We start from the raw sequence: 22,596 nt of genomic DNA, 5'->3' as shown, positions 1-22,596 counted from the left end.
TGCTTTTATCGAGAGTTTGGCTGGCTTTTTTTCTCTTGTTTATTTTGGTGTTTTAAAAATATTTTTAAAAAGATTTAATTTTTTATTTTTTTAAAATTAATATTTTTTTAATAATTTAAGATACTTTAATATCAAAAATAATTTTTTAAAAAATAAAAAAATATTTTAAAAACAATCACAGGCTTTCTCGGATGGAAGAACAAATATAAGTGGACTTTACCCTCCTTGCAATGTTATTATTACCATGTTTGGAAGAGATTTTCAACCTATATTTTTTTTTAAATAGATTTTTTTATTATAACTTAATATTTTAAATTATTTTGATGTAGTTATATTAAAAATAAAAAATATATTATTTTAATAATTTTTTAAAATAAACAATATTTTTTAAAAAATAATTACACTGTTTCAAATAAAATTTAAAACGGCTATCTTAGCAGGTTGACGAGAACGTCACTAAAAAAAAAAACGGACACTTAAAGTTATTGATAAGAGAGCAACTTCCGACAAATATAAGATAAGATGATCCAATCATTCTTACTCTAAAAGATAAATTTCTTTTTAATTGAATTATGTTAAATGGTAATGGCCCTTCTTTTTATTGATTGAAATAGACACTCCTTTTAATGCACTAGGGCACTGTCGTTATCATCATGTTTCGAAGAGATTTTCAACTTTTTTTGTCTTATTAAAATTTGATTCTTTTTACTTTAAATTAATTTTATTTTAGAGTTTATTATTATTTTAATTTGTTGATATTAAAAATAAAAAAAAAATATTATTTTAATAAAAAATATTTTAAAAATAACACTAGTATATTTTTAAATACCCTTAAAAGCAGTTAACTTGATAAGATGATGACAACACCACTAAAAAAAACGACACTTAAAGTTATTGAGAAGACAACAACTTGGACAGCTCTAAGATGATAGAATCATCCTTGCTCTGAAAGATAATTTTTTTAATTGAATTATGTTAAATGGTAATGGCCTTCTCTTTATTGATTGAAATAGAAAAGCCTTTTGATAATAAAGCAAGATTAAATGAATGAAGGCTAGAAAAACAATGTCACTTGCTAACAACTGCAGCAGCAGTTCTGGCGCCATTACTCCATTTACAGTCTCTGGTCCTCTGTTCATGGAGGGCAATTCATTCCCACCAGAGAAACGAAACTCTCAATTTGGACAACGACATTCGGCTACAAATTTCATTTTCCCCGGTGACAGCCTTGCTGGATATTTGAAATTAGGTTGGTGATGGGTCAAGTAGTTTAAATTGTATTTTTTAAAAATTTTTAAAAAAATTATATATATTTTCAGATTTTTTTAATATTTTAATATCAAAAATAATGTTTTAAGAATAAAATAATATATTATTTTAATATATTTTCAAATAAAATATAATTTAAAACTAAATTATTAATAAACTTCTATACATATCTGTATCTATGTTCCGAAAAACCATGGTGTGGCGTTAAGCTCATTTAAGCCTTGGCGAACCACGTGGTCTAGTATGGTTTTCATTTTAGCCTTGGCGCACCACGTGGTCTGGTACTTTACTGGAACAAAAGTCATTGATTTGGGCTTCTGGAACCTCAGAAAGTCCAACAAGTCAAGAGCATTTGGGATGTCGAACCACCTCAAATAGATTACTACATCCAGTACTACAAATTTTAAAATTATTAAAAATTTATATAATAATTAATTTTAAAATCTATAAAATTAATTAAAATACAAAAAAACTAATCTAGATATCCATATTAATAATAATAAAAAAAAATCATCAAGATCTTGTGAACCAACGTAACCTTGGACAAGGCTGGTACGCTCGTGATGAATTGCGATCCCTGAATACAATATTTCCTGATCAAACTTGGTTCACTCGTCACTGATCATGAGAACAAAACATTATTAAATAAGAAACTGTGCATCTCTTATTATAAATTGATGCAATTATTGATATTGGTAATAAACAGTTCATAAAATCTAAAACAATCCAAGACAAAATATGATTTTTTGAAGGTTTTCACCAACCTCATCGCCCACAGGATTCACTCTTCACGTATTTGATGATACGACACGTTGCCGAAGCTCCATTTACATCGCTAAATCTCAAGCCAGAAATCATGCAGGCCCGGGAGACAGCGCTGTGCTTGACACCTTACTAGCAAGGATGCTTGATCACGAATGGAGGAAGAGTTAAACTCTGCCGCGGCAAATGCAGTTTGTATTATTGATTACCAGAGCCTGTCAAGCGCTGAATACTTGTAGGATTCGTCCAGAAAGATGTGTACTGGTTTTTCGTGGACAAATCCTGCTCCTAATGGTGAAGCCGTGCCCGTTGGAGGTCTAGCTGGTGCACCTCACAGAGAGCTACTATTCTGGACACCCCCTTTGACAAAAAGACTTGACAACATAGTTTTCGATAATTCTAATTCCAAGAATGAAGGGTTCTCCAAGGATACAACGGATTAGAAAAGGGCTTCAGTCATCATAAATCGTCTTTGTTTTGTATAAAAGAAGAGGAAAAATTGTTGTCTGAAATAATTTTAAGCTATGGCACAAATCAACGCATTACACATCAGAGAATTGCGGACAAGATGAGGGCAAAATAAACTTCAAATAGGCCTCGAACAATCAATAGTTAAATACCCAGTCTAATTACTACAAGACCTGCTTCATGGCACAAAGCTCACCAGCTAGCCCTACCGCCACTGGCATTCAAAACGTGAACATATTACCGTCTGAGTTATATTTCTGATGAACTGCTCAATCCCTCACACATCAGATATCCTGGCAAATGACATGGAATAACTCAGAAACATCTTTAATAAATCTTGAGGTTATAGCTACCATAAAAAAAGGAAATTTTCTCAAATTCCAAGTACTACCCATACATCTGCATACCCATTACAAAGCACCAAAAAAACATTCCTAGCAAACTCAACAACATGCCATCAAGACACCAAATAATCCTAGTTCCACAAAAGCCACATACACACTCCTCGAACCTTCATGTTCATCACTCCAGATAGAAGAACATAACTGATTTAAGCTTATTATTGATGTAGATATTGAAAAGCTTAGCCTGGTTTCTTTGTATATTTCTGGGCAACAAAGAAGATTTAACCACATCAAGCACCAAATCCACTTGTTTTTCCAAATGAGAAGCCATGCTGAATGAACTTAAAAATGCAAGGAATTGTCAAAGTCTTCATAAAGGTCTTTGTAAATGCCCTTAGCAGCACCACAGTGGTAAAAAATAAAACTTCGGGAGCACTACAAACTCAAGCACAGTATGTGCCAGATGAAAGTGTTAATTTACAGGCCAGAAAACAGAATTAAATGAAAACTCGTGTTTGCAACATACGGCCGTCAGGTTCAACACGCCTGAGCTAAAACATGCATCAAACACAAATATTGTTTCAAGTCTCCAGAATAAACAATCAAAAGAAGATAAATGAAAGAAAGTAATTTCTTCACAACCTGCCTTCTCCAGTCATTGCACCAAATCATCATAAACCGCCAAAAAATCCCAATTTTTTGCTAAACCTTCTACAGCAATCAAACACAATTTCATACATTATAGTTTATCAGCAATCAATAATAATAATAATCAATTAGATATATTTAATTAATAGTTAAAGCAGAGCACGAGAAAAATAAGTTGTGTTTCTTTCCCTCTCCACTCTCCAATGTTCAAAAGCTATAAAAAGCCAGGCCACGGTAAGCGGGTACAAGGAGGGTCAGATTAGTTGATGTCGGAGTCGTCGAAATCGTCTTCGAAAAAGTTGAAGAAATCGGCGTCGGCGAGCTTGTTTTCCGTGTTGATGACTCCCTCCCCGAACATCTCCGGTGTGTCCACGTCATCCGCGTCCATCGCCACAGTCGATCCTTGCTCCTCCCTGTCTGCGAAGAAGTCTACCTGCATCGGTCTCATATCTCTCTCTGTTACTGCTGGGAAGGGATTCACTGATCGATTTGGGGCTAGCAAACAGACGAACAGAAGGGTTTTGTTTCAAGTTCATTTTTTTAGTTAATACCGGGCCAGTGTCTGCGCACGTCCTAATTTTACCAATTGAATGAGGCTTGAAATTAATAATAATATAAAATTATTATAATTTAAAATTGAGAGAAATCAAATTAATAATTTTTAAAAAATAAATTTAAAATTTAACTAGGTAAATTATACTTTTTTATATAGGTTAATATTTTTATTTTTTATAAATATATATACACACACACATATGTGCAGAAACAATTTATATATTTTTGTAGTTTAAAAAATTTAAATTCAATAAAAATAAACAATTTATATATTTTTGTAGTTTAAAAAAATTAAATTCAATAAAAATAAAAATATATATATATATGCATATATATAATAAAAAAATTTAAAACTATATAAAAATGAGTAAATAAATAATCATTAACAATATCTGAAAATAAAATTTAAAAAATTGATAAATAGATAAAAATTAAGATATTTAATTTTGAAAGACAGGATATTTACATTGCTTTTGTTTGTTAAATTTCTTTATTAAATAAATTTTATTTAAATAATTAATATTATAAATATAAATATAAATTGATTGAATAAAATAAAAAGAAAAAAAAACACCACACAAGACAACACATGTAGTAAATATTTTTTTATTTCATAAAAAAAAATTATTCATGTAAAAAATAAAAACAATATAAATAAATTATCCGAATAACCAAAAAAGTGCAATTAGATCAAAGCTTTATGTTGCAATGTTCAATATTTTGATTTATGTATGTCTATCATCTTTTTCTATTTTTATCTTCAATTATTGTTCATGACTTGTTTTTTTTTTTCAACACGCATGATTCTAAATTGCTTATATGGTTTATTTTATTGGAAAACAATAGTTATCTCGTGATAGTTAGTCAAGTATGATTCTAAAAGATATGAGTTTTTTATTATATAAAAATCTATTATTCATCCTCTCACATGTTACTGTGAATGGACCATTCAAGCTATTTATATTTTTTTAATTTGATCTTTAATTTTTTTTTAGTGATTTAGTTCTAATTAAAAACTAATTGATGCTGATTTGTTATAAAAAAATGAAATTGAAAGAAGATGGACAAAAAAACAAACATCAAACATATGTGGCTTGCTATAAGTTTTGTAAAATACATACTCTGGTTCTTGAATTTTAAAAATCACATGAATTATATAATTTTGATGCCTTAGTATGTTTCTAATTAAATTTTAGTGCAAAAAATTATTTTTGTTATTTTTTAGTTCAGGATTGGGATATGAGTAAAAGAGGTTATCAAATTCAAGTGGTAAAGAAAGAAAAGCGTTATTAACACTGATTTACACAACCATAATAGATAATATTTATGTTAGATTGTTTCATTTGATGAGGGGGTTCATATTAGGTGTTGTTTTACCTTTAAAGTTCATAAAAAAAAATTTAAACTCTGATTTTTTTTTCAAGTTGATTTTGATTTTTATGGTATTGTTTTGAGTTTTTTAGGTTATAAATAGATTTATCATGTTATTGTTTTTTTTTTCTAAGAGTCAAGTTGATTTTGATTTTTATGGTATTTGTTTGAGTTTTTTAGGTTATAAATAGATTTATCATGTTATTGCCTTTTTTTTCTAAGAGTCAAGTTGATTTTGATTTTTATGGTATTTGTTTGAGTTTTTTAGGTTATAAATAGATTTATCATGTTATTGCCCTTTTTTTTGTAAGAGTTTAGGATAAAAGAATGGGTTTAAAATATGTTTTTGGATAAAAACAACTAAACTTCAATTTTTTTGCCCATCACATTGGTCGAAATCTATATAAATCAAATGTTGATTTTTTTTTTCAAAAATATTCAAGGCTCATAACATGTCATCTATTCCAATTACAAACAAAATAATTAAATATCTAGGTGCACAAACCCTAAAAAAAAGTAGATCAAACAAACTAGCCTGAACTTTGTTTGTTTTTTGTTTCCTTGTAATTCTGTTGTTTTATGCTTGACCTTTGCTCTCATTTTTTTTCTAATTATTTTTTGAAATTAATTAGTTTTTTTTGGTTTTCTTCTCTAATTGTTTTTAATATATATTTAAATAGTATCCTTTTTCTTTTTTATTTTGTTTGAAGAGTCTTTTTTAAATAATAATTATTTTTTTAGTTATGTATTTAGATTGAAAGAGTTTTTTTATCTATATTTGTTTTATTTTTTTGTATGTATGAAATTTATTTTTGAAAATAATATTTTTAATATATGCAGCCTTACATATTTTTTTTCTTCTTTAATTTTATTTAATCAATTTAATTTGTATTACTATTTTTATTATTGTTAAGAATGTTAACTATATTTCCATACTAAAGAATGTTAAGAGTTACTTATTTTCAGGAGAATGGAGATTGAATTGTAAGAATAATAATAATAAAAAAAAAGTTGCAATTAAATTGATTTTTTTTATAATAACCTTACTGACATAGATTTATTTATTTATATATCCCCAATTAATTAGATTTTACAATCTAGTGCATGTTTAACTTAGAGCTTGAGCCATGGAATTTTGGCCGTAATGGCACAAAAGTTATGGGTAATATAAAGAGAAAAGCTAGAAAACTCTCGATTTTTCAAGATTAGCTTTTTAGTTGAAAAGAAAAAAATAATTACGTAGCGTTTGATTACAAAAAAGTAATTCTAAAACTGTCTTAAAGACTCTCTTTTTCATGTTTTTAATTAATCAAGTTTTTATTCTTAAGTATCTTCCATCTGAAGATGTAACCAAGCAATTCCAGAATAATCACTTAATATAGAGTTGTCAAACCTTTACATGTAGAGTGTGCTTGGTATTGCGATAACTGTTGTAATTATAATTTAAAAAAAGTTGTTTTTATAAAAAATACTTTTGATTGAGGTTGATTTGAAAAAATAGATATTTGGTTAAAACTATGGTTAAAATTGAGGTTGAAGAAAAAATAATTTAATGTATTTGGTTAAAAATGCTTTTGAAATTAAGGTTATAAAATAATTTTAAAAAATATATATTAATATTGATAGTTTTAAATTTAAATATTATAGAATTAATCACTCCTATTACATCATGAAATAAATAATACTTTATATAAAATATTTTTTATTATTCCATTAAACTATTTATAATTCTATTATGTACAAAATTTATCCGATAAAAACTACCGTTTTCATAATATTTTGAGCGTGTAATAAAATTAGATAAAATATTATCAGGTATAAAATTGATATTATAGTGCGAGTGAATTTAATTCACTATATACTAGTTTTTTAGGAAAAAAATACTATTCACATCACAGGGCAAATGAATTTAATTTACTTCAAACTAGTTTTTTTTTTTAAAAAAATATTAATAAAATTAATATTTTTTTTTTAAAAAGTGTGTGAACAGTGCAATTCACTCTTGAAAAGTGCAAGAGAACTGCAGTGTTCATTATTTTTCAAGCGAACATTAAAAATCTCTTGCACTGTTCACTGAACAGTGCGAGCAAAGCAGCAAAATGCTGCTTCTTCTTTTTCTGCATCTGGGACGCGAAAAAAATATGGGACCTATACACAGTAAAATGTGTTTTTTTGTTACCAAACAGGTTACCTCTGCGTTTTAAATAAAACACAGATGCAACCTCGTTACCAAACAGATTCGTAATCTTTCCTATCCCAATATCATTAGTAGAGCTACATAGTATAATAACTATTTTTTTTAAAGTTGTTTTTATTTAGAAATATATTAAAATAATATTTTATTTTTATTTTTTATATCAGCATTTCAATATAATTCAACAATATAAAAAATTAATTTAAAATTTTAATAAAAATCAAGTTAAAATTCAATATCAAACAACACTAAACTTGTCACGGTGGGTCGAATCAGTGATTAGTTGACTAAAAATCTAGTTTAGGTAAAATTTATTTTTTAATTGGTTTGAACATCAAATCAATCAAACTCAGGTGATTTAGTGGGTTAATATATACCTGGTTAACCTAGCTATGTCTAGATATCTAGATGAGATCCATTAACTTAAAGAAAATTAATTTCCGCCCAAAAGAATTGCTTCAAGGACCCAATAACCCGAATCCTTAACCAAGGCGCGAGCCCAACTGTTAATAATTTTGAAGGCGTTGATATGTCGTTTTGGACACTTGACTATGGCCCCCAACATAGCAATAGCATCAGGAGAGAGGAGAGACGACATCGTTTAATGCATTGGTTAAGTTTCGGTTATGTTTATGTAGGCAAAGAAAATGGAGATTTATAATATCTGATGGAGTGCGAGGGGATAAAGAGAACGTGGCAAATGGAGGGAGGACCTGTAGCGATTGGAAATGGAGTCCTTTGCTAGTGGGTGCGTCAGAGGTACTGGTACTGTTTTTTTAACAACGAAACCCTGCTCTAGCCCCTCCTCTCAAAAACCTCTCATCTTATTATGGAAATTGAAGAAACCCTATTTCTCCTACCCTCATTGTTATAGCACCGCTACCAGGTGTAGTAGCAATAATCGCTGGGACCCGAATGCTGAAACGCGAAAGTTCAATTTTAAGTTCAAGTTTCGAGACAAAAACGGTGATTCAGTACGACTAGAAGAAGATGAGAAAGGTGGTTCTAGGAGAAAGGGGAAGAAAAGGAAGCGGAGGTGGTGGTCGGAACAAGAAGAAGAGCCTCTCGGTATCTTGGAGGAAGCTATTGACAGTTTGTGGGTTCTTCAGGTAATTCTTATCCTTAATTTGTAACTACCAGAATGTTTGTCTGTCTTTGTACGAGTAGTCATGTTATCTGTACCAACGATTTTATTGGCTGACACCTACTACCTCGTCAGTTGCTAAATAATGTGACTACTAGTATCTAGGCAATCCTGATTTCTCAAACTCCAGTTCAATGTTAGTGACTAGCTTTTCCTCAGACAAGAAGACATCATCATGAAGTTAGTTCGAGGTTTTGCAACTTATGAATGGATTGTTGAGTCTGTACTCTGTAGTTGTGAAGTTTTGGGGATGAAAATTAATGTAATTCAACTATCAGAGTATTGACAGTAACGTAATTCTAATAGTTGAGCTCTTTGGTCAGTGCAGCTAGCCAAATCCTATGGTTGGATGTTTCCACCTATCGTCATAACTTCCCTGCTCGCTACTGGCCCGAAAGCCTTTCTCATGGTATTAGCACTGTCAGTTGGACAGTCAGCACTGACTTTTGCATTTCAGAAGTTACTGGGGAAGACTCAAAGCAAGCCGAAACGCAAGGTCCGTAAGAGGAGGAAAACAACTGGCAGCACTGTAAATGATGCTGATATTGGTGATGAAGAACAAGACAAGGAGGGAGCTGTAAAGGGAAGAATGGGGTATCGGTCTTGGGTTGTTGATGATAATGGTTCCTTTAATAAAGATAACCAAGATGCTCCCAACTTTGGTGGTTGGGATGAGTTTGATGCTACAGAACCTCAAAGGAAACGTCAGCCTCGAAAGAAACCACTGGCGAATGGCAAGTGGAGCATGAGTGGGAGAAAAAGTGACACACCCTTGCTGTTGAGATTGTTAATTGCTGTTTTCCCATTTTTAGGTTCCTGGACAAAGATGCTTTAATGTTTTTCATCATTCGAATTAGCCTCGAATGATGCAAGCCTTTGGTTTTGTTTATGCCTGCAAACAAGAAAGGTGAGTTACAAAAATTCAAAGGGCGGGATTGTTTCTGTTCATGCCGGAATGCTTTTCCTGCAATTTGAATCAGCTGAAGCCAAGATGGGAAGGTCAAAGAATCAACAGTTACAGAGATAATATATAACAGCTTCTCGTTGAGATGATGAAGATTCCTCCATCGTATATTATAGTTGTCTTTCATTCAATTCGATTCCACATATAGTGCCAACCTGAGTTTATTTTTTTTGGAATAAACTTGTCATTGAATGTCATCGTTGCTCGAGGCGGATAAATTTCTTCCTCCGAAGTTTCTTTTCTTGTAGTTATTAAGCTGCTTTTGAGCTTTACTTTCTTTTCACAGTGAGAAACTGGGAGTGCCATCTTAAGAGTTGAGAATTGTTGCATTCTGTACAAAGTGCTCCTATAATATTTTCTCTACAATTTTAATTCTCATCATGACAATAAAAATTATATTATCAAAGAGCCAAGAGGAAACGAATAAGTGAATAACCGTGTGCCAAGAATAACTATGATAGAGTTCAAAATTTCTAAAGAACAGGGAAAGGGCACACCATGTCATCTAATTTTCAACCAAATGTCAGCCATGACCAATTAAAGACATGTATCTTGGTGAAACTTTCTCTTTTCATTTTCATAGGCAACTAAATAAAGGCTGTTTTTACATCCTTTTTTAGTATGCTGAAGATGAAGTTTGCTTGAGGTAAATTAACACCAGCAAGGATCAATGAAGCACCCAAAGAATGAATTGACTCCACTTGAGAACGAATTATGCAGTCTTTAACTCAAAAATAATGTCAAAACACAATAATATGTTATCGTGCAAATAGCTGCCCCCCATTCACGTAGCAAGTAGATTCAGAGTCTTGGAGGCAGCCCACAGAAACCTCCCTCATACTTCGGAAAAGATTCAGACAGTGGATGGTCTGGAATCACACCAAGAATAAGGGAGAGAGATGCTGGCATAAAGAATCGCGACAAACCTTATCAATACCTGTATGAGCAGGTGTCTCATACCAAGCGACTGTAACAGCCAAGCCAGAACCATCAGATAGCTGAAAAACTGATTGAATCTTGCTGTGGAACAGGATTAACACGCGGGTTAGGCACAGATGGCATAGTTCATAGATGTTGTAGAAGCAGAAGTGATTACCCTTTCCCAAATGTGGGTTCTCCATATAAAACAGCAAGTTTACTGTCTTTCAATTCACCAGCCAATATTTCTCTTGCACTTGCAGTTCCCTTGTTCACCTAATTGAAACTCAGAACAAAGTGAGTGGTTCCTAATCAAAGGTTTGGTGATGAAAATATGGAAATCGAGCACATAACTACAAAATCCCGGAAAAGTAAAGCTCTTTGCCCAAACACGCAGGGGAGAAACAATGATGATGTGGTGGAAACTTAATACCACGGGATGAAGAAATTTGCAGAAGCTTGATCACATGCAAAACAGTTCTTTTATATTGCAACCATATTATATTGCCAATTGAAAGAGTGAGAGTTTGTGACCGATCATACACAGAGAAGACATCAGGTTGAATCATTAGAGCCTTCATGACAACTGGGAGTTCATAAAACTGCTCAAGTTACATACTCTAAGTATCAACAAATGTTATGACGTGATCCCTGGATTCAGTATAAGAAAGCGTGCCAGAACAGCAAGGGGTTCTGAGGCTGCAATTGCACCACTTACATCCGTTTCGTATAAATCTCTAACCCCATGGCTATCACAAATATACACTATGACACCTTTGTCTAACCTGAACAAAATCAGCAAATCAACAGGCTAGTATACCATGATTTTCATTAAACAGAAGAAAGTATTGGATGATCCGTGATCACATTTGTTATGTTAGTTCAAGGTTCCAATAATCTTTGTAGTAAAACCCCCCAAAAAAGAGAAAAAGATGGCTAAGTATTCAATCTCCTCCCATCCCACCCACCTGCGCAAAAATCATGTCCAAACATAGTTCAAATTCAATGTACAAGTATAAGATAAGAGAAAATCAAATATTTCCATTAATATCGAGATACACTTCAAATAAATATGACTATAAACACTTCCAGTAATCACTGGAAGCAGCACTGAAATGTTTGAAGGAGAATGTAACGACAATGCCTAACACTTCTCTTTTCCAAGAACGTAGCAGACCCAAAAATATACTGTTACTTGTAAGCAATAGATGTATATCTATATCTTTTTCCAGTGTTAGTAATAAAAACAGGTTCTGGTGTCCAGTCAAGCTGCGGTACTGCAACTCCTGCGTAGCACCGCCGACTATTTTACTTTGTTTACACTTAACAGTAACAATTTTCTCAAGATCATGGTTCCCACATGAAACATACTAGGGGGGAAAATGTGAACACTTGCTGAGTGAATAAATGGCTGATCTTAGACAACGAGTCTAGAAGATGAAATGATTATGCAGACACATACACGCCCATACATGATATATCCATCTAGTCCTTTTCTCCTGGATAAAAGCCAAGTTACTATATGTATGGATTTCACAATCAAGACATATCACTGAAATTTCAGGTGACCAATAAACATAATTCACGAAGGGTACAGAGGAAGAGACAACAAGCACGGATCTTGAAATAAAAGAAAACATAAACCATGAACATAAAATGTGTATTTCTGGGATTTCCCAGAGTTCATTTTAAATGCACCAGAATTAGGACTATATTTTAAAGATTTTTCAAAGAGAAAAATTAGTTTTGATCAAGGCATAAATTAATTTTAAGAATACTCTTACTCATAAAAATAAAAGATTCCGCAAGTGCAATAAGCCTTTCATCTCCTAATTACTGAAAAGCAAGTTTAAAACGATTTTTCTGCCTCTGCTTTTGTTTTTTTAAGTCCTCGCAGAAGTAACTCTCTTTAGGAGATCAAACAAGTATCAAGCTAGCCTTTTTTATCATGACACGTGGAAGTCGAAAGAGAGCAACGACTATTTAGCGATAATAGTCTATCTCGAATAAAAAACAATTTATTTATTGTTATCTATCATTCTCAATTGTTGCTTTTTCTTTACTCTCTTTTTTTTTATTCCGGTCCAAGCCCAGTTTAGTATTATATTTCAAATGGGATTAGATAAAATTTGATTTTAAAAAATAATAATTAATTTTTTTATGTTTTAAAACTGTTTTGATGTTCTAGAATTAAAAATAATTTTTAAAAAATAAAAAATATTATTATAATATATTTTTATATAAAAAATATAATTTAAAAATAACCACTTTCAAATATCGTCTAAGCGAGTTTTTAGAAATTCAGTTTTTATATAAAAAATATAATTTAAAAATAATCATTACTATACTTTCAAATATCATCTAAGCGAGTTTTTAGAAATTCACATGGTTTCTCATAAATTTAATTATTTTTTATATTTTTAAATTGTCTAAAAATTAATTATTTTTTATATTTTTAAATTGTTTAAAAATAAAAAAAATATATAAAATAAAAAAAAATTATTTTAATATATTTTTAAATAAAAATCAAATTTCAAAATTTAATTTAAAAAAACCCGGCCTTTGCTTTAAGGCAAGTGGTGCTAGCAACCATCTTGCTTACACAATTGAAATCATCATTGCGAGCACTTCACTTGGAGCATCGGAAGCACCGCGTTAACATCCGAAGTCACTAACGACGAGCCGCCGTGGATAGCAAAGATTGATTAGTTTGAGGGCTTTTTTTTTTTTAGTATTCTTCATCTTTGCAGGGTCAACGAAGCAACTTTCGAAGTCTTCTTTACAAGACAAGCCCTATTTATGACATTGATGCATACCAACCGTCGCTTTGATTTTTCTTTTCCGCAGAAAACAGGCAATTTAGCTCTTGCCTCGGATTCAAGTCTAAAATTTAAAGTGGACTGGCAACCTTCGAGGAAAGTTCAATTTTTAAATGCCCTCCTTTTCTGACATTGAGTAGCTTGACCTTCGTGGGATTCCCAAGAATACATACAGCCTCGATTACATCATGATTGTTAAAATCGCGAGTTTAATTTTAAAATTTTATGATTTTATAAGTAAATATATATATATAATATATTAAATAAGGTTACATCGGTCAAACTCAATTAAAACTAGTAGAATCAGATTAATTTTGTAAGTTTAATTGATTTTAACCTAGTTTAATCAATTTTAAATTATAACTTATAAAAATTAAAAAAATTATTGTTTTTTTATTTGTATTTCCCGACACTCTGATACATAGTTGTCACTCCTCAATCTCCCCTTTCCCTCTCAAATTTTCAATATTAGCATACTAACATAAGTATTAAAGAATATTAGATATAAAAAAGCCTTATACTTTATTTTTAGCCAAGAAGGCATGATCGGATGATCAAAATCATGGGGAGACAAAGATAGATGATGAGGAACTAAAAAAGTAAAATAAAAAATAAAAATACTTATATAGAAAAAATACTATATTTTAGACTAATCATTTATTAACTATAAAAAAAGACGACAAGGATTTAAAGAGAACTTGAAATACATGCCTTGCTTGGTGGGATATTTGAATATTATTTCTAGAACTTGTTGCTAACGTAAAAAAGGTCGAAAGTGAGATGACATTAGATTAAATTGATGTTATTTTGTATGTTTTTATTCTTGTTGTTACGGTTCACTTCACTATATTGGTCTTTGTTAAATTTTTTTAAGTTGATGATATATCTTAGAATATTGTATCATTTTACTAGTTGCGTGCAATGTATTCCACGACCTCTCCTCTGTAAAATGTCCTCTCCTCTGTAAAATGTCCTGAAACTCTATTAATAAAACATAAATGTTCAATTTTTTTTTCCTTTTCTTTTTGTATTTTTAAATTATTTAAACCGTGTATAAAATTTTATTTGAACTATGTATTTTAAAGTGTTTGGGTATCTGTATTGTTTATTTTTTTATGATTTTATAAGTAAATATATATATAATATATTAAATAAGGTTAAAACTTGAAATCGGTCAAATTCAATTAAAACTAGTAGAATTAGATTAATTTTGTAAGTTTGATTGATTTTAACGGAGTTTGATCAATTTCAAATTATAACTTATAAAAATTAAAAAATTTATTGTTTTTTTATTTGTATTTCCCGACACTCTGATACATAGTTGTCACTCCTCAATCTCCCCTTTCCCTCTCAAATTTTCAATATTAGCATACTAACATAAGTATTAAAGAATATTAGATATAAAAAAGCCTTATACTTTATTTTTAGCCAAGAAGGCATGATCGGATGATCAAAATCATGGGGAGACAAAGATAGATGATGAGGAACTAAAAAAGTAAAATAAAAAATAAAAATACTTATATAGAAAAAATACTATATTTTAGACTAATCATTTATTAACTATAAAAAAAGACGACAAGGATTTAAAGAGAACTTGAAATACATGCCTTGCTTGGTGGGATATTTGGACATTATTTCTAGAACTCGTTGCTAACGTAAAAAAGATGGAAAGTGAGATGACATTAGATTAAATTAATGTTATTCTGTATGTTTTTATTTTTGTTGTTACGGTTCACTTCACTGTATTGGTCTTTGTTAAAAAATTTTAAGTTGATGATATATCTTAAAATGCTGTATCATCTCACTAGTTGCGTGCAATGTATTCCAAGACCTCTCCTCTATAAAATGTTCTGAAACTCTATCAATAAAATATAGATATTCAATCTTTTTTTCCTTTTCTTTTTGTATTTTTAAGTTATTTAAACCATGTATGAAATTTTATTTGAACTGTGTATTTTAAAGTGATTGGGCATCTGTATTATTTATTTCACTTTTATTTTTATTGTTTTATATCATTATCTACTATTTGATTGGAATTGTTAATATATAAATAGTTAAAATATTTTTTCTTGCGATTTTATGATTCGAGTTTACAATCCGAGCTTATATTATATATTTCGTACCGTGTCAAAAAAATATTTTTAACAACCTTGGATGACACTGAGCAGTTCGTCCGTCTGCCTTTCCTTTTTCCATACCACACGTTCGTTTTTAATCGTCTCTTCTCAAGGCTCTGTTTATTTGCTAAAAAATAATGTTTTTAAAAAATAAATTATTTTTTATATTTGATAGTATATTAAAAAATAAATTAAAAATATTTTTCAGTATTTAATTATGTCATAAAAAATAAGCTGGAAAATAACTTATTAATGTTTTATTTTTTCAAATTTATTAAAATAACAAGGAACAAATCTTACAAATTAAAAAGTTGAATGACAATGAAATTAAAAAAATATTATTTCACAATAAATTATCTCAAATAAAATAAATAATAATCAAAATAATAGAGATCAAATCTAAAAAGAAAAACTAAAAGATGAAGAAATTAAAATAATAATATTAACATTTTATAAATTATTTCAAATAAAATAAGTAACAATCAAAGGAATAAGGATTAAATTTAATAAGGATTAAATTTAATAGATAAAAAATTTATATAAAAAAAATAACAAGGAAAAAGCAAATAACAATTATAAAAATGAGAATCAAAGTTAATATAAAAATTAAATTTTAAGAGATGAAATTGAATAATAAATATTCAAAACAAAATATATATAACAATAAAAAATTTGAGGATCAAATTTGGTATAATTAGCAAATAATATGATATTTTTAAATTTTTCAAACCCTCCTGAAAGTGTTTTTAATTTAACTTTTTTAGAAAAATACTTTTCTGAAAACCAAACTAAATTTTCTTAAAAAATATTTTTCATCGACTAACTTTTTTAATGACAAACAAATACAAAAAATTTTAGAAAATAATTTCTTAGAAACCACTTTGCAGAAAACAAATATATTCTAAGTTTGTTGTTGGATTTTAAAAATATTTTTACGCAAATAATATGATATTTTAAAATTTTTCAAACCCTCTTGAAAGTGTTTTCAATGTAAAGTTTTTAGAAAAATACTTTTTTGAAAACCAAGCTAAATTTTCTTAGAAAATATTTTTCATCGATTAACTTTTTTAATGACAAACAAATACAAAAAATTTTAAAAAATAATTTCTCAGAAACCACTTTGCAGAAAACAAATATAGTCTAAGTTTGTTGTTGGAATTTAAAAATATTTTTATATTATTTTAATGTATTAATATCAAAAATATTATTCTAAAATATTTTTAAATAAAAAATATTTTTAAAAAATAATTATTATAATACTCTGAAGGTCTATTGGCTAGAGTTGTATTATTTATAAATATATTAAAATAATATATATTTTTTAATTTTTTAAAATTTATTATTTATACTAATAGATTAAAATCATTCAAAAATATAGAAAAAATAATTTAAAATAATTGTTTTTTAATTTTTATGAAACTCTAGTTGACGTGGATGCCACTTACATTTATACGATAAGTTGATCTTTTATTTTTATGAAATCCTACTAATTGCTTAAAAGACGAAGGGGTTATTTGAAAACGTATTTGGAATTGTGTTTTTTAAAAAATTAATTTTTTAATTTTTTATTATTACAATGTACTAATATAAAAAAATAATTTTAATTTATTTTTAATAATTCTTTTTTTTTTAAACACAGCCTGTAATACTAACAATAAGCTCATTTGCTAGGAAGACAATAGCGAGAGATTGCATATTTTTGCTAGAAAGCTGATTTTCTACTGTATGACACGTGGTATGAGAAAGGATGGTTTTCTTTACGCGACCATGTCATGTTTTAAAAAACTAAATTTTTTTAAAGAAACGATATTAAATATAAAATTTTAAAAATAAAAAAATATTATTTTAATATATTTTTAATTAAAAAATATTAAAAAAAAAACATAGCAAGAAACCATAACAAAGATATATGTCACAATTACTTAAAAAGGCAAAAAGAAGGTCACATTTATTAGTGATGGCTTCTTCTGTGCGCCCCTAGAAAGATATAAAGTTGGGGATAGCATGATATGTTGGAGAAAGTGGCAAAAGTAGATCCAGCTAAGCCCGCATTTTGTGACTGCTGCTAGTGTGAACTTGTTGAACTTCTGCTATAAATTAAATTAATATAATCACCAGGATTGATTCAGGACCGCTCATCGTGTACAGTAATAATTGTCTAAGTATTTAATTAAAAATTATTTTTAACATAGAAAAACAAATATAAACGATCTCAATGTTGATAATCATCCTCGTCTGATTTCACGAATAACATACATGAACCTTTTTTTGGCTTCCCACATGGATATCCATTGCATGGAGCATTTATCTAGCAAACAAACGGGTTAGTTTCTGTGTTTTTAAAATATTTAAAAAAAATTATGTGTTTTTAAAATATTTTTAAAAAAATTATAATTTATTTTTTATGTTTTTAAATTGTTTTAATATATTAATATTAAAATTAATTTTTTTAAAATAAAAATATATTATTTTAATATAATTTTTAAAAAATATTTTTAAAAACAGTCACTGAGCTCGTCCAACCACCTATTAAATGGATTCGTTTTAAGATATGGTGTGCGGATTCAAAGTAACTTTACCAGTTCCAACAACATAGATAGCATCACAAGATGATGCTGCTGCAAGCAAGAAATCATAAAGCGAATCGAAGCACATGTTGTGCAAAAATAAAAAAAAATCACCACACTTGATTTATTTTTCTTTTGTTTGTCGTTGCTTGAGAAAGCCCAAAACAAGTCCCACAATGATCAAAGTGACTTCCAAATTCCAACACCTCTCAACCACCGCAAGACATTTACCATATGAAAATGATTTTCAACGGAGAAACAAAATGATCTGGTCCAAGTCTTCCTTATCTCCATACTACATTTATCTTACACACATGTGTAAAAAGACAACAATATTTTCATCAACATATTCAAACACACACTAACCCTAAGAAAAGGGGAAAAAAATATGGGGTCCCTCTTACACGTTTGCATTAGGGGTTGTAGAAGTAGGCTCAACTCTCTTCAACGGGATGCCATGCTTGTTAGAGTCGTCATCATGGTAAATGTAAGCAAACCCGCCATGCCGGGTCATATCCATTCCAGCCATCTCATCCTCAGATGAGATCCTCAAGAGCTTGAGCTTGCGAAGAACAAAGAACAATGGACCCATGGTGGCACTAACCCATCCGATAATCACCAAAATCTGTATTAAATGAGCACCCAGGAGCTTTCCGCCACCACCCATGAACAACCCATATGGACGGTTCGGTTTGTTCGGGTAAACCTCCCTCACATACTTCTTGGTGGCAAATAAGGCGGTGAAGATGACACCCCAAGTGCCGCATCCACCGTGTAACTGTGCGGCCTCTAACGGGTCATCAAACTTGAGGATCTCAGCCAATTTGTTGCAGCCAATCAACACTAAAGAAGCAAAAAACCCGCATATTATAGCAGCCCATGGTTCAACCACGGAGCACCCAGCAGTAATAGCAGCAAACCCACCAAGCAAACCGTTACAAACATCAGTAACATTCCAATGACCAGACAGAATTCTTTTACCGAAAAGAGTGGTCAAAGCAGCTGTGCAACCAGCTAGGGTTGTTGTAACAGCAGTTCTACCAATTGCGCTCCATTGACCATAATAGCCACCAGCAGGGTAAGCGCTCAAGATCTTAGTGAATGACCCAGGATTAAACCCATACCAACCAAACCAAAGCAAGAAAGTGCCAAGAACCACAAGGGAAGCACTGTGACCACGCAGAGCAATAGCCTTGCCTGAATGGTCAAAACGTCCGATTCTTGGACCTTCAATTAGAGCGCCCCAAAGACCAGCAATCCCACCCACCATATGCACCACACCAGACCCTGCAAAATCAATAACCCCAGTACCAAACAACAGATCCCCGTCTGTTCTTGTCGCGCTAGCCCACCCATCACCAGACCAGAACCAGTGGGACACAACAGGGTAAACAAACCCAGTCAAGAAAGAAGAGTAAATCAAATAAGCAACAAACTGGGTTCTTTCAGCTATTGAACCACTGGTTATCCCAGCAGCCGCTATAGCAAAAGCCCACTGATAAAGAAAGTAGCTGTAATCAAAAGAAGAAGAAGGGAAATTCTTAAGACCAAAGTTGTGTTTGCCAATGAACCCATTGGAGGGAGTCCCGAAGGCAAACGCAAAACCAAAGAGGTAATAAAAGAGACCACCGGCTGCAGCGTCAAGAACGTTTGTGAGCATTATGTTCATGGTGTTTTTGGCACGTACGGAGCCTGCACAGAGCATGGCAAAGCCAAGTTGCATGGAGAACACAAGGTAGGCAGAGAAGAGGAGATATGTGTTGTCCACGGCATATTGGGTGGCGGAGAAGTTGTCAGCCACGGTGTTGAATTGGGAGCAGATCAAATCAGCAGCCCCAGTGGAGTTAGCAACGTTGGGGCCCAGTAACTGGGCAAGATCGCCCGCTGAGCAGGTCATGGAAGCCATGATTTTGGAGTGAAGGATGTCAGAGTCTCTGGCAAATAGAGATGGAGAGAGGGGGCAGAGGGGTAGGAGATGGAGAGTTATAACAGAACTCTGAGGTTGTTGCTCAAGATCCTTATATATAGGGGAGGAAATGTGGGAGAACAATTAGATCCGGTAACTCTTTTGAAAGGTCCCGTTTAGTATATACCCTAGCTAGTCATAATTCCGTCTCAACTCATTATTCGGAACAAGACTCATACCATGAGTTGAGTGAGTTGAATCTAATATATTATTTTAAGATTTTTTTAAAATGTTCAAACAAGAAAGAAAATTAAATATTAAACTTAATCTTATCCCAGTTTTAATTGAGTTGTAAGTAAATTTATTAAATCAATTATACTTGACTGAGTTAATTTTCAACTTGGTCGGATAAAAAAATTAAATATAAATAAAAGCAAGACTTCTAAATTATAATAAGTTTAATAATACTGAAAAATACAGCTACAGTTTTAAATTGAATTTACTGTATTAATTTATTCATATTAATTTCATGTTACTGTTTCCACTAATAACTTCTGAATTATTTACCATTTTGATTGGCATTATGCGTGTGTTTATATTCTTCATCTAATATGCAAAAATGGAGCTTCGATCTCTTATTTACCATTTATTTTTTATCTGATAAAAATAATGATAGGTTTGTGATAATAATTTGCATTATCTTTTATTTTGCAGGTGTCATCTCTCACAGGCCCCAAATGGGAAAAACATTTATGAATTTCAATGAATAATTAGTGATATTTTATTATTATTTTAATATACTATAAAGAAAAAAATTATTTTTTTATGAGTCATAAAGACACTTTTAAGTTGTAATTATTAAAAAAAAAACAATTCGAATTCTTTCCATATTTTTTGGTTTTATATTGTGCTTGAGTAAATTTATCATTTTAAAGTAAATGAGTTTTTATTTTGTTCTTCTCAGTCCTAACATTCCATTGTCAAATTAGTCATATAATATATCCATGACTTCATGCTGTGCCAGAAATAATCCATCTTTCATTAAAAGAAGAATTAGACTGATTTTCTCAATTTAACTTTATATTTTTATATGATTTTATAATACACTATTCTACTAGATATTTTCATTTAAATCGAGAGAAATAATCTTACCTGCCCGAGAAACTCAAACCTCATCCAATTAATTTATATATAAGAAACAACTTGACAACAAAACAAATTTTCAAGCGGTTTTGATTTTTTTTTAATTAAATTAGTTTAGTTTTGAGTTTCCTTCATCAATCCGAATAAAAATATCTAATAAAATGATAGATTAGAAAACACCTTATATTCACGGATAAATTGAGTGTAATTAAATTTATATGGGTATATTAAAAATATATAATATTTTTTTTTACAATGTTAAATCAAGTGCATATCACGTGATTAATTCTTATAGTTTAATTGGGAATTATCATTAAAATAATATATTGAAACTCACTTATTTTACAAGGTTATAGGTGGCTAAATTATATTATTTTTATTTTTATTTTTAATTAATGAATAAATCTCACAAGTCGAGAAGAGAAACTAGGAGCCAATCTCTACTGCAAAGAAAATTATGGAAAAATCGAGTCATATTAACTAACCTTTAACTGCATAGAACAAATATCAATAGAAGGAACCTTTAGAGGGAACTGGAGCTTAATTATACAAGTTATGGATTTGCTGTCTCAAAATTATTAGTTTAAGGTTTAGAAATTTTAGTGTTACTAGATGTTCAAATAATTATTAATTTTAGAATTTATAAAATTAATCAAGAAATACATAAGTTTATCTAAATACCAATATTTTATATATATATATATATATATATACATATAAAAGAAATGATTTTTTTTAAAAATATTTTTTAAATAAAAAACAACCATAATTATATTTCTAAATATATACTAAATATACATGAGAGGGTATTTGTTACTTGGATCGATAATCACATTACAAGAGACCCTCTCCATACATATAAAAATAAAAATACTCATAAATTTATAAACAAAAAATAAAGAATAAAAGTTAGGTAAGTAACATGCCAAAATGCTTTAATTAATTATGTTTTTCATGGGATATGTAAAAGCATGATATCATTATTTTTTAAAATAATTTTTTTTAAAAATATTTTTAACATTAACACCTCACTATAAAAAAATAATTTTAAATAAATCAAAAAATTAAAAAAATATTTTTTAAATATAAAAACAAACGTATTATAATAACATGGAGATCTAAAAAGTCTTCAAAACGCGAATAATTAATTATTGATTTGTACCTGTAATTAACCAACGACACGCTATCAAGCGTGCACTGATTAGAATCTCTAAGAGGAATAAAACAGCTGTTATAGCTGTTTGTTTATTGCTTATCATGGCTTGCAATAAAAATAAAATAAAACGTGAGATTACGGAATCACATTTTGAGAATTGATCTTAGTTTTTACTGTGGGTTTGATTTTCAATTTTTTATGTGTTTATTTACTTTAAAAAATTTAATTAGTAAAAAATATTCTTTAATTAC

At 29.9% G+C, this 22,596-nt stretch overlaps 2 protein-coding genes across 3 annotated transcripts; one reads left to right on the top strand and one right to left on the bottom strand.

The window, feature by feature from the left end:
• The first annotated feature begins 8,256 nt into the window (after positions 1 to 8,256).
• On the top strand, positions 8,257 to 9,966 carry LOC105137438 (uncharacterized). Its single transcript, XM_011043174.1, has 2 exons — positions 8,257 to 8,720; positions 9,084 to 9,966. The coding sequence occupies exons 1-2, from the start codon at positions 8,340 to 8,342 to the stop codon at positions 9,588 to 9,590; spliced, it is 888 nt and encodes a 295-aa protein (XP_011041476.1). The 5' UTR covers positions 8,257 to 8,339; the 3' UTR covers positions 9,591 to 9,966.
• Positions 9,967 to 18,310: 8,344 nt separating this feature from the next.
• On the bottom strand, positions 18,311 to 20,223 carry LOC105137436 (ammonium transporter 1 member 1). Of its 2 annotated transcripts, none has more exons than XM_011043170.1 (2): positions 18,481 to 20,223; positions 18,311 to 18,443 (listed from the first exon to the last, which is right to left on the bottom strand). In XM_011043170.1, exon 1 carries the CDS (start codon positions 20,044 to 20,046, stop codon positions 18,541 to 18,543), a length of 1,506 nt encoding a protein of 501 aa, XP_011041472.1. In that variant the 5' UTR covers positions 20,047 to 20,223; the 3' UTR covers positions 18,311 to 18,443; positions 18,481 to 18,540. The 2 variants fall into 2 exon arrangements, with proteins under 2 accessions (XP_011041472.1, XP_011041473.1); XM_011043171.1 differs by having other exon boundaries at positions 18,311 to 18,447; positions 18,485 to 20,223.
• Positions 20,224 to 22,596: the final 2,373 nt, after the last annotated feature.

The sequence above is a fragment of the Populus euphratica genome, unplaced genomic scaffold (assembly GCF_000495115.2).
Source record: "Populus euphratica unplaced genomic scaffold, PopEup_1.0 scaffold81.1, whole genome shotgun sequence".
Taxonomy (NCBI): Eukaryota; Viridiplantae; Streptophyta; class Magnoliopsida; order Malpighiales; family Salicaceae; genus Populus; species Populus euphratica.
Note: the sequence above shows the minus strand (reverse complement) of the source record. Positions and strands in the feature narration are given on the sequence as shown.

Excerpts from the sequence above, each read along its gene's own strand:
- LOC105137438 (XM_011043174.1), top strand. The coding sequence starts at position 8,340 with ATGGAGTCCTTTGCTAGTGGGTGCGTCAGAGGTACTGGTACTGTTTTT. Across the intron at positions 8,721-9,083 it reads ACAGTTTGTGGGTTCTTCAG|CTAGCCAAATCCTATGGTTG; the intron begins GTAATTCTTATC and ends TGGTCAGTGCAG.
- LOC105137436 (XM_011043170.1), bottom strand. The coding sequence starts at position 20,046 with ATGGCTTCCATGACCTGCTCAGCGGGCGATCTTGCCCAGTTACTGGGC.